We start from the raw sequence: 12,728 nt of genomic DNA, 5'->3' as shown, positions 1-12,728 counted from the left end.
CACCAAAAGAGAACAAAAGGCAGGCCATCCAATATGGGTTTCTGCTGCAGCCATGTGTGTTTCAGCCATTGACTTGGAGCCAGTATCGAATATCCAAGTTTTTTGTGCATTTAGACTTTTCGTGACTACGAAGAAGTCCAGTGACACGCAGCAAGCCTGCTTACAGTATTTCGTTGGGCATCCATCCTTATATCTGATCCTGTTCTGGTTCGCTACTCTCTACCCAGTTATAAACAAAAACAAGGATTGTGCCCGTGCTTGCAAGCGAAGAGCATGAGCCTTTATTGCTTGCCAAGTACCTTCGTATACCGCTCTTTATCGACCCGCAATATTCGGTATTGACAATAGATGTTTCATGATCCTGGAACTCTATGGAATCGTGGCGCCGGAATACCCTGCCGAGATCTCAACGTTCACCTTCCCGCATACCTCGTCGATGATGTTCAGCTTCCATAGACAATTATTGTTTCAAGAACCTGGTCTAGAAGTTGGCTTAGTCAACTTCAAGACTGTCTAAGTTACTATTTCCTATCCCCTGATCCGGAGGGGTCAAGCTATTTTGAACCTAAGAGGCGTGGATAACTTTATTCCAGAACCACGTTCTGTTCCCTCGCTCTGGGACCTCGAGACACTTACCCTGTAACGAATGCAATCAGGACAAGAATTGCGTCGAAAACGCATGAAGTAATTTAAACTGACATTAAACGATACTGCCGGAGCATACTAACATGTTGATGTGACATGTGTTGGCAAATAAGATAAGCATTTGTGTGGTAAAATGATCGCGTTATACGTAGCGATATAAACAATTTCGCGAAGAGGAATGATTTCGGAATCCCCGCATACCTGTAAGTGCTCATATTCAGCACAATTTCACATTCATACCATCTTCTGGAGACTCAGGCTTTATCAGCTGGATGACCAGTAAATGGCGCATTTTCTCAGATCATGCCTGGGGGCTGAGCTGAGTCCTGGTCCATATACTTCACGGTGCCGAGATTCTTTGCGAGATTGTCATCAACTATTAATGTCAACAAGGAGTGAAGGTCAGAGTTCGCCTCACCTTACTTCGTATGACTTCTTGATGTATCTTAACCGGTTCGGTATCACGTATCTGAATCGAGGAATAATCTGGCAGTCTGCCACGTTGAGACTGTTCTGAGGGGTAACAACCTCATCGCCTGAAGAGATTATTGCCTAGTCCCTTGTAGCGAGCAGTCCTCAAGTTTTAGATACCGTGGTAGGCAGTATTATGCTAGAATGAATATCAGAACATCTTCTTGAGCACAGTGTCTTGGAGGTTGATCCCCGATGCTTCGACCTCTTTGGGATCACCGTGCCTCGAAGAGGACAAAGGAATTCCTCGGTGTAAGTTCTCAATTTGACTTTATGATAAACTTTCATATATTATGTTCTTTTGTGCCATTGACGGCCTTTGTTCTATTTTCTTTAGTGTTGTATCTGGTTACTCTTTCAGAGGCTATGTCCTTAGCCCCTCCAAGGCAACGCAATCAGCAGTAAAGTCACGAGGCCAGCACGGCTATTGTTGATCACCAGTCTTTGTCTCACAAGATCGGACGCTCTGTATCACGAGTCACTGTAACATCAAAGAGACCACAAAGAACAATGTGTTTGTTTGAACTAAAGTCAATTTATCGCAAAATCCTCCAAATCCAAATAGGTATCGAAAGCGGATTGCTCCTGAAGAAATGTAACTACGGTATGCAAAAATGCCAGCTATGTGTCCCAGCTTCAATCTTCCTCCAATGAATGCACCCGGTAAATGCAAGTCAGACAAATAGGTATCCTCTTTGGACCAGCCAGCCATTACCCTTGATCCATCACTCCCACCATGCTAGCCAACGCCGCCTATGCAGATGCAACCTGAGATAATGCTATAAGAAATGAATACGAAAGAGATGCAGACCTGAACGCCGGGTTATGCAGTATCCAACCGCCCTCCCTTAGACTTCCTGAGCAGGCAAGACGAAGCGAACCTTCTTGTTCGACTTGGCCTTCTTCCCCTTTCGCCTCTCACACTCAGCCTCATCATCACTGGTGTCACTACGAGCACCAACGCTGCTTCCAACCTCACTCATCATCTCCTCCTCAGTCTCCTCCTCAATAGACCACACATCGGGGCTTGGCTCCCGCCATAGTTGTCCTGGGCGGCGTGTTGCTGAGTGTCCTCGAGAGCTGGCTCCGTGGCGCCCACGTCCCCTGGATCGGCCGCGTAGCTTTGGGCTGCTTGAGAGGGCGTCAGGTGAGAGGAGACAGTTGTTGGTCGACTGGTTGAAAGCAGGGCTCTTGGGTCGGACTGGTGGTCGACTGTTGGCAAAGAGGTCCCTAAGAGAGAGGAGTCCGCCGTGCTTGCTGGGTGAGAAGCTGACATAGTCCTCATCATCGTCATCGTAATCATCCTCATTGTTGGACTCTGAAATCTCAGAGCTGGTATCGGGTGACATGGGGCGTAGACCAGGCTTGCGTAGTCCATCGAGTGTTGATGGACTTACACTGCGGACAAAAGGACGTGGGGAACTGGCATCCTCAATACCCGCATCAAAGTCTAGCAAGACATCATCCATATCATCGTCGTCAAGAAGAGGCGCCGGTGTAAGAAAGTAGGTAAGAGGATCATCATCGATATCATCAAGAGATGGAAGTGGTCGGTTCTTGGTAGAGATGGTAGGCTTGAGGCGCATCTGGGTAGGCGGCCAAGAGTCTCGACGAGACCGCATCTCAGACTCGGTCGGCATAGTGAATGTTCGTAAGAATGAGTTTGGAGTTCAGTAAATAAAGTTGATTTGCTCAAAGGGTCTACTGAGGCCTGCGAGGTATATATGTATGCAGGGACCTCTTTGTAAGTGAAGTGGGTGGGTGGCTAGGAAGCTTCACCGCGATTTGGTGTTAAAAACAGGTATGAACCAGGCGAAACAAAGACCGGTTGTCTTAAGGCTGGGAAGTGGATGCCCTGACGTCTTTTCCATGGAAGACCCTTTGGAGTCACTCACCGCAGGCAGTAGAGTTTCTTTGTGCTTTGTGTGAGAGGACTGAACAGAACACGAAGAAGGCCGGCGGTATAGGACTCAGAGAGGCGATATAATGAACGGGCGAGCACGCCTCAACTATATACCAGTCAGTCAGCCAGGTAAACAAGCCTCCCCACGAGCTCACATTCCAATTCATAGCCTACTGCGCACATACTATCTGAGACACAGGCATCAGCCGTGCGGTACCTTTCAAGGCATCGAAATAGGGCCAAGAAAGAAAGGGCTGCAAGAACCCACACACAAAACAGGGCTGTATCTCCAAAAGCGGTCCATCTCCCAGTCATATCTTGGAATTCTTGTAAGCCCCGAGGGCCTTGTGAGTGGTAGGCAGAGGACTCTAAGCACTATGGGTGGTCATCGGCCTCCAATAGGCGGGGCTGCCTATCTTCGCACGTGAAGCTATTCAGCCAAGATGAATACGAACCTGTAGAGTCGCGCACGCACGACGCCACGCGGCCCATCGATAGGATAATCGGGGGGCGCCGGGTCTGAAAATGGAAGTCATGGGTTGATTTAGCGGGTTGATAATCAAGAGTAACGAGCTGAGAGAAGTTGGTGGCTGACGATAAATCAGCTCTTTTGGCTACAATATTGGATGCCACGGGCTCGAGTTGGTAGTGATAAACAGGCTCAAATGCACATAGGGTCCATGGTCTAGCGCTGCAGCCGCCAGTAAAAACCATAAAAGCGCAGCCAACTCGATCTGCCGTGATCGACAGAAACAAAAAAGATGGTGAGATGCTTCCATAGTCGGCTTGAATCATGGCATCTCATTCGCTCACATGAACATGGAGGTTGGCTTGGTCATGGACATTTACGATGGTATTTCCTTGACAAACTCGGTCGCGGGGTCAGTGCCAGTCTCCGGAGGGTGCTATATCAAGTGAGACATGGTCGACACCATCAACAAGGCCATTTCATCTCATCTGACTGTGCCTTCAGGTCTCTCAGCTCCACCGGCCTGGCCGGACTATGGCGAGGGAGTCATGCTGAACTCTTCAGGAACTAACAATGATTCAAATTCACGATCGGGCATTTCCTGCAAGATCGATCACACTGAGGCCATCCGGACCTGTCTGTTGTGCATGGTGCCTTGCAGCTTGGATAGCGTATCCGCAAAGACTCCATATTTGGGCCATCACGCTTGAGTCGGGTGTCAAGCACGCGGGGCTTTCTACTGTTTTACTGCCAACTTTTCCACGGACTTGCAGGGCAATCAAGTTGAAAGCTGGGGGTTGTGAACTGGAGGGTCGCAAGCCTAAGCCACGGGGTGCTTCGGTCAAGGACGGAGTTGAGTAATATGCGATTGTGAGGTAAGAGTGATGAGTCAAAAACGAGAGCTGCCTCTATTGATTAGAGACTATCAATAATTACAGCATGTTGGACCCTTGCGACGATCATCAACGATTACGTGGATTAGTACGCAAGTCCGGAGATGCTATGAATGAGAAAAGGGTGTAGTGAGCGGGCGCCTGTCCTCTGTAGGCTGCCTCGAGAAAAAAGATGGATTTCTAATTGTCCCATCAGCAAAAGTCCGCCAGCCTCCCCCAGATTCTCCAATGTCCAATCCTGCTTTGATCCAATCTAGTGGACCTCCCTGGTCTTATGATCACCTCACCCATGCCCCCCCAAGCCACCAACCGGCCTAGACCCGCCTTTTTTTCACTTCCAAGTTGAGAAACACGCGGCGATAATAGGTTATCTCCCACTATTCTCCTCGAAACAATACACAACTTGACCGTCATTATCGTGTAAATGCTTCAGTTTTGAGACCACAAGGTATCAAGCAATGAATCATCACTTAAAGTTCAGCCGTGCATCATAAGACGGGACCTTGTCTGTTCCCGTTAGACCTGGATTTGAGCGGGCATGTGCCGTTCCGACCGGCGTCGATGCGTCCCGTAACTAATTCAAAACATGTTTGCAAGTAAACTTCGACTAGAAGCAATAGTTGAAACGCCCACCCACCGAGGAATATGCCCTTTCTAGTTGAAGACCCCGGCCACGGCCGCAATTGTGGGTCTGGGCCCGGGGACCCTCCGAATTGGGATCCACTATTTCTCGGAGGCCACACTTCAACATCAGCCGCAGTTGGTTTATACCAGGGTCAATCAATTATGACTGGTAGTTTTTTAAACCATGTAATAAGCGACTGATAAGCTTGCAGATCCTTGTGATAGCACAGCTGACTCTGACCGTACCTCGTCTGTTATAGCGGCATGTCCTTCAATATGCAAGTAAAGGCTTCATACTTTGGACCGTTTCCATAGGAATCCAGTCTCTGAATGAGATATAAAAAGCAGTTCTTATCTTTAAAAAAGAGACACCAGGGCGAAGGATGGGTTTTTAACGCAGCATGTTGCCTTGAGCTAATGTTTATTCTTACCCGTCAAACGACATAGCATCTCTTTGGCGTTTACCATGGCGTGAACATTCAATACTTTGACCAAAATGGGGACTGAATCGACAGTTCCTTAGTAATGGTGGGAGATAAATCTCCGGCGATGCAGGCTCCCATGATTTCTAATGAAGTGGTTGCCAGCCAGTTGGGTAGTAGATCTCAAGCTGAGTACTGCTTGTATACGAGACTGGCGTACGACTAGTCTTCTTTGTATGGATGGTGTCTGAACTTAGATTGTAAGTCGGAAGACTTAGTTCCACTACATCGCGCCTTGGGGTTCAATTCTGCTTCTCGACGTTAAATTAAGCATAGGTGCTACAGTATTGCCCATAGTGCGATTGAGTCAACGTGGTAATTTGATATACCAACTGAATTTACTTCTATAAACGACTAGACTACCACATCCACTCCGCACACTGTGAGTGGAATCTCTGATCCTGGTACGTAAGAGTCATGCAGGATTGCTATCCTTGAGTTACTCGAGTAAAGAGATGGACGGATCCTTATAGCTTGGCTATGATTGCGGTTCACCTGGAAGGAACCAACTGAGAAGGGAGCTTTGTAGGTGAAGATACGAATTCATGGATGAGTGCCCATGGAAAGATGGCGTTTCGCCGTGCCAAGGCGGAGCAAACTAAGGTAGTCAACGATCGATCCTCGTTGGTAAATCTGTTCACCACCTTCGGGAATATGCATGGATTAGTTCAACAAGACACCCAATTCAATTTCAGTTCGGTGGCGTCAGAGTTTGAACTATTGAACAATAGCTATTTTGACATGTCGGGGCTATTCGAACCCTGGAGATGAGGAAGTATGGTATCCGTCGTCACTATGACCTGAAGAGCGCTGTCAATTCAAGGACTACGCAAAGACAACAACCAATTGTGCAAGCCAGTAATTACTGGGAATAGAAAAACGCAAAATCATAACCTATGTTTGGGCAGTGATGCCTGTCTTCTTTGGCGATATGAGATGTCCGGTCTGAATGTGAGCACAAATTTACTGTCACAGGCATTCACGTACTTGCATCATTCACAACTAAAAGAAAGCTTATAAATACTGGACTATAGCTACTTACTGATACTAGTGTTGTAAGAAATGGTTGAGATATTGTCGTAGAGTTCCGTTACCATGATCGAGACGGAAGCCAAAGCCCACCAGATAGATATAGGGTGGGAATCTTCAAGACAACTGTAGGCCATCGAGCTTGCACGGTTACCGCACGTTCTATTTGATACTTGTATGCAGATCAATGTGCCTTTCAAGAGAACACCGTCATGTAGATATTGTTTCTTTGTAAAAACTGTAGATTTAGGAAGTGTCGTTCATATTCGCGTGTCAGGATCCAACTTTTGTGCTTTGACTACATGACTGCTGAATCCACATAAGGAATTTAACTATATCAACTGACAGTAGTCAAGAATAGGGCTTTAAAAAAAGTCGTGATAGTAGATATCTTGCACGCTCTACAAAGCACACATGCCCAATAGCAAATCACATGCCGCAGCAAACAAGATGGCGATATTACCTATGATCTATTTGGGCATGCTAGCCTCACGAGATTACTCCTACCACAAGATAATTTATCTCTAATACGAGACAATGAGTCATTGGAGTATGACGAGAGTGCTTGGATATAAGTAGAGGTGGCTTTGCACGAAGGGAGTCTTTGTTGCCTTGGCTTGTGATTTGTACACCAATCACCTTTTTGTCCAAGTGTTTTACATCAAGGCCAAGTGATATGAGCATCCAAACTGTAGCATTATTATTTTATTGGAGTAATATCATTATGTTATCCTGCGATGCACTTAAACCTCAACACAGGCTACACAAGAATATCCTATATATTGGAGACCAACCAAAAACCTAATGCTCCTCGAGCAACACATCTCGCTTGTTGTCCAAATACAACGATAAAATGCAATGACGCCAACTTTCTCGTGATATCCAAGAAAGCTGGTAATGCTATAGCTCCTATAATTGTAAACGCTCAGAAAACTGGATGGATTTCTCTTGAGGAAGTGCTTCCCTCCCATTTTCATTTTCACCAGTAAGTCGCACTTAGCCACAGAAATCAGAGATATCGGCTGACGCAAGGTCACAAACCGAAGAAGAACTACATGGGGTTTCATAGAACATCGAAGATTACAACTATAGAATTGAAGATATTAATACACCAAGCTTTATATCAAGACAGAAGAATTGGTGGCTGAGGATCCCTGCAGCATCAAATCCGGGGTAAATAGACGCCATACCTATCGCAGCATGAGACAAACTATCCCCACGTGATGACCTCATTGGATAGGTCCGCTCGGGCCTGACTTACGACGCTCATCACAAACATTCAATATCGCGACAGCTTCCTCTTTACCCTCGCAGAGCTAAACCACTAGATATTACCTAAGTTTCCCTCGATTTCTTAACTGACAATCACATTTTAATAAGCCTCTACTATCACCACTGTAAACCCCACAATGACTCAACTCGACATCCCCTCAACCGCATCTCTGAGCATGGAAGTCTTCTCCAAGCACCAGAGAATGCCTCTGCGAATCCTCACCTTCAACGTTCGCTACGCAACAAACAACCGCGAACATAATGAGAAGCCCTGGGATGTACGTCGTCCCAAGCTCATCAATCAGCTGAACTTTGTCACCGCTGGCCATGAAAGCCCCTTTATTTGTCTCCAGGAATGTCTTAACCACCAAGTCAACGAGATCCAGGAGGATCTGGGCTCTCATTGGAAACACATTGGTCGTGGACGCGGAGAGAAACCCGAGGACGGAGAGTTTTCTCCTATCTTCTATCGCAATGATGTATGGAAGAACGTACGCAAGGAGGTCCGCTGGTTGAGCAAGACACCCGAGAAGCCCTCACGCGGTTGGGATGCAGTCCTTAACCGAATCGTCACAATGGGAGAATTCGAACACCGAGTCACAGGCACCCGCGTCGTAGTATTCAGCACGCATTTCGACCACATTGGCGTCAAGGCCCGCCAGCACAGTGCCGAGCTCCTCATCAAGTTCGCGAAAGAATGGGGCCAAGCAGGCGACAAGAAGGCATCAGCCGTGCTCATCGGGGGCGACTTCAACAGCGAGCCCGAGGATGGCGCGTACAAGACCATCACGGCGTCTGGGTCAGGCATCTCTGACGTGTCGGACCTGGTGCCCAAGCATAAACACTACGGCAACGAGACAACGTACACGAGCTTCGGGGAGGGGTGGGAACCCTCACGTATTGACTTCCTCTTCATACAAGAGCCGAGGACAGCTCATGTAAAGACTTTTGGGGTTCTGGCGAATGGGTTTGATGATGGCGTTCGTGTTTCTGATCACCGACCTGTCGTGTCAGACTTGGACATTGTGATTTGATCGGGCACAAGGTTGTACTGTGCCCAACGTGAGTGCAGTCTGTGATAAGTTGACATATGCTTCTTCAGACAAGGACAGAATGTCAATAGCTAAATACCTCAATTATGGTGCATGTATGTTTGATGAGGATGTTGTGGCGCCGGCTTCACTGCATACATGCCAACAAGACAGCAGAGACATTATATCAACACCGTTGCCGTGGCCCTTGGAATACTCACACACTAAGCATTGTCCCACGTTGTAATTTGATATTTGGCAGACACTTGAAACATATCTGATTACTGATAGTTGGATGAAGAACCCTTAATTCTTATCTTTGCACATCAATTCTCTAGCGGCCATACAAGTCCGTCAACAGCCACAGTGAGCATGCAGCTCGTTCTCAATGTATGACGAGATTGAGCACCGCCTTTCGAATCCTACGCCATCGATCGTAGAGTCACTGCATGGACTGCAGCTGATACGATTGGGTAGCTATCCGTTCTCACATTGATCCTTTCAACCGCAGTGCCATGCAAGCTAGCAGAACGGGTAACATGCATAACCATAGATATCACGATGTTGATCATCGCCAAGCATAGATAGCAACTCGGCGAGTAATACGCATCTCGCTATCGCAGACTTACATCTTCTTCGCCGAACACCGGAAACTGACCTATCAACGACAGAACAACGTAACCGTGGCTGGTTGCCTGGGCGAGACACCATGCCAATGAGCCATGTCCAAGATGGGAATCTTCGGAAGATGAGGCTCTGCTCGGCGAAAACGAATATGGTTCCCGTGTTTGGACGCATTGAGGGGCAAAACGCAAAAAGCGGTGTGTGAAAGATGGTGGAGGAGAAGAGGGGTTCAGGGCGTTCTCCAACTTCTCGTTGTGGTGGTTAGCAGCACTGACGGTTGAGTTCGGGAACACGATAGGAACCGTCGTTCTCTGAGGGTGTAAACTTGATCACAGGTCGAAAATAGTAGATTTGACAAAGGAGCGGTCGCCTCCACTGATCTTCAAGCGGTGCTATGCAACTTGTGATTTCATGCAGCGATATGCAACCGAAAGGGAGCTATTGTTGTCTCAAGTGTGTTCTTGAAGATAGTCAAGGCGAGCCGTTATACGCGGCCCCAAGAAATACAATACTAGGAAGACCTGGCCGCGGTCTAGTCCCGGATGCCTGTGCCTATGATGGTTGCAATTATGCTTGTCATCCATAAGAACAAGGCTAATATAGTTGCACTACCCCACTGTAGTTTAGAACTAGTCTGACTCGTTGAGAGAAGGGAGAACTGGTCGTTATCGGTGTACGAGATGTCTCGAGATTCACGATATGTCTCCTGTCAATTTGTTTCAAACTTGATCCGTACAGAACTGTCTCAACTGGCCACTGGGAGCCGCATTCATAAACGCATCTTTTGATGGTTACCACACATGATTAGACACAACCTCAGTGAATGGTCGGAATCGTGTACTAATCATGCCGGCTGACGGCCATGTAGAGCTGCGTCAATGCCTTGGATGCACGTCTAGCCTATCCCCACACAATCTGAAAGCCAAGGCAAGCCATCCGAGAGAACCCCGGCTGAAAGGTATCCCCGTCTGGTTTAGCGAGCAGCAGCTTCGAACCCGGCAATTCACAACCTGGAGATGGTCAATCGATTCCGTGCCTGTCAAGATAGAGCGAGGGCACCACAGCAGCGAGCTCGTAACAGTCCCAGAGATCTTGGGAAACACAAACTATCAGCGTGCCATGTATAAGCAGACAAGAAGCCAATCAACAACCTCGAATTGACCGAATATTGCATCTTGGTCTGAAATCTGAGACGTCGAGATGGAAAGTTGGTGGGTGAATGTCCAAAGAAGAGGGTAAACATGAGAGGCTAGAGGGTGCACGTCGATGCTCGTGTAGGGGCGTGGACAGGGACGACAGATGTCGATTATTGGATGGGTAGATCGAATAAGAATAAGCAGCGTGTTCATCCTCGATTGCGACTCATCGAAGTCAGCTGATAAGGATGTATGGCACCGACTCAGTACAGTATCAGAATTACTCCAAGCTGGCTGCTTGGTAATCGGGCACAGTTCAAACGACGACATAGTTACAATTGCATGTGTTATTGTTCTCGGAAGCGACCGTCCGAATCTAGGTTTGAGTATGAAACAAAAATAACTCACATGACAAGTTTAAAGCGATACTGTGCTTGTTCGTCGGTGGTAGGACGGAGAAAGCGGAGGCCAATCTCCGGTCTGGGCGCGAAAAGACAAGGAGGTGAAGCCGGAGAGAGTGGAGTCACTCGCTCCGGGGCTCGGAAGTAGACCCACCAATTCCAACGGACAGGAAACTGTGTTGGACACGTATTCATGCCGTGACGAATCGTGCGACATGATGCTTGAACGGAGGCTGGGCCGGATCGCCATAATATCACAGGGCATGAACTGGCGGCAGCATCGCCGAGCGCGGGACTAACCGCCCGAACTTGGCCATGGAAAGACTCCGAGGCCATTGTATATGGCCGCTGGAGGTTGGGCATCAGGCCCGTGCAAGCATCAAGCATGGTCATTGCGGTAAAGCCATCTCTTACACCTGTCAAATAGAAACGACAGCGCCGCAAGCGCGTTGAAACAAGTGACAGCACACTTGAGTAATTTTTGGCCCTTCTGAGGAGGAATCGCAGAGAAATGAAAAGAGTCGCTGTCACAAGTGAATGAAACACATTCTTCCTCCTGCTATGAGTCAACTTTTCAATAACCTCAAAACTTACACGGCCAAGCCCGGAGCCTCAACTCAATCGCAACAACCAGTCACAAGTCCCAGACATGGATGGCAGACAGCTTGTCTCGACCAGGTTTAACAGCGGTGCTTCGATATCCCACGTGTACCCCGCGCTGCATTCACGTCTGGCATTGACTTGATGTAGATCGGGTTCATTGTTGGTACCCGAGCATGGGAATTGAGCCAGCTTGGGCAAAGGTCTACGCCCAGTTAGGCACGAAGGTGAAGAAGCCCCCGGGGGCGGGCTAAGCACGGCACTTTGGTGGAGGCGTAGATCAATGGAGACGTCTTGAGGCTAGAAATGTCAACGGACAATCGGAATGGCGTTTTACGCCCCTCTTGAGGGTATCGGGCATCTTTAAGCTCTGTACGATGCTCAGTGATCATGATTGATTTCTCAGAGGCACAGCCGTTTGGCGAGTTCGGCATGGCTATCCTGCTCTGTGTATCTTGTGCTACGTCGTCAAGCCCTTGTGCCATGTGTGCACAAGCCCGATCTGCCTAGAAGAGCGGTTGAGATTCGGGCCTGTCATTTACCTGTCACCTATCGGGAACGGTCCATCTAACGGCGAACAACCCTGTTAGGCTTCTTCTCGGCTTCCTCGAGGTTTGGATGGGACAAATTCTGTAGTCAGCCGCGGTTTATCTCAACATAGCTGTTTCAGCACCAAGCGTAGTATTCAAAGCAGTTTTGTCCGCTGGTAAGAAACCACGACTCCTCAAGAGTGAGCCACAATCTTTCTCTTCTTCATCTGGGAGGGGTGTGCCATCAGCCTCGTCCAGGTGTGCAATGCAGGTTTTGGCAGCGGACATCGTGACTGGCAGGCAGAGAAGGCGAGGAAGATTCGAAAGGAATCGTTGGATCAAAGGCTCTGAATAAGATCCACAGTTGGGCCTGACTGCTTGGGACTGGCGCCAGTCATACAAAGGCATTCCCTGTAAGATAACACCCAGACCCGCCCGAAAGTCTCTCAACAATCCCTCAAATGCGGGCTTTCAGGGCACACCATCTGGGGTCGTGTCGACAGATCAGATCCATTCTCGGCGGCGCAGAGGGCTGGGTCGGGTTGCTGGGTCGCTAGGATTCGGGATTCGAAAGCGTCTAGCAGCTTTTATTGACAGCGAGCCAGTGATTAACCGCCT

The 12,728-nt window shown here is 48.2% G+C and overlaps 2 protein-coding genes across 2 annotated transcripts; one reads left to right on the top strand and one right to left on the bottom strand.

Annotated features, from left to right (window-relative positions):
• Positions 1-1,540: 1,540 nt before the first annotated feature.
• Positions 1,541-2,756, bottom strand: BKA55DRAFT_593663 (uncharacterized protein; the record flags this gene model as incomplete). Its single annotated transcript, XM_046195577.1, has 2 exons — positions 1,541-1,582; positions 1,998-2,756. 2 exons carry the CDS (start codon positions 2,754-2,756, stop codon positions 1,541-1,543), a joined length of 801 nt encoding a protein of 266 aa, XP_046050286.1.
• Positions 2,757-7,925: 5,169 nt separating this feature from the next.
• Positions 7,926-8,822, top strand: BKA55DRAFT_509471 (Endonuclease/exonuclease/phosphatase; the record flags this gene model as incomplete). The annotated part of the gene is made up of 1 exon (XM_046187527.1): positions 7,926-8,822. One exon carries the CDS (start codon positions 7,926-7,928, stop codon positions 8,820-8,822), a length of 897 nt encoding a protein of 298 aa, XP_046050285.1.
• Positions 8,823-12,728: the final 3,906 nt, after the last annotated feature.

Source organism: Fusarium redolens (assembly GCF_020744475.1).
Source record: "Fusarium redolens strain MPI-CAGE-AT-0023 chromosome Unknown BKA55scaffold_7, whole genome shotgun sequence".
Taxonomy (NCBI): Eukaryota; Fungi; Ascomycota; class Sordariomycetes; order Hypocreales; family Nectriaceae; genus Fusarium; species Fusarium redolens.
The sequence above is the reverse complement of the archived record's forward strand: the minus strand, read 5'-3'. Positions and strand labels throughout refer to the sequence as shown.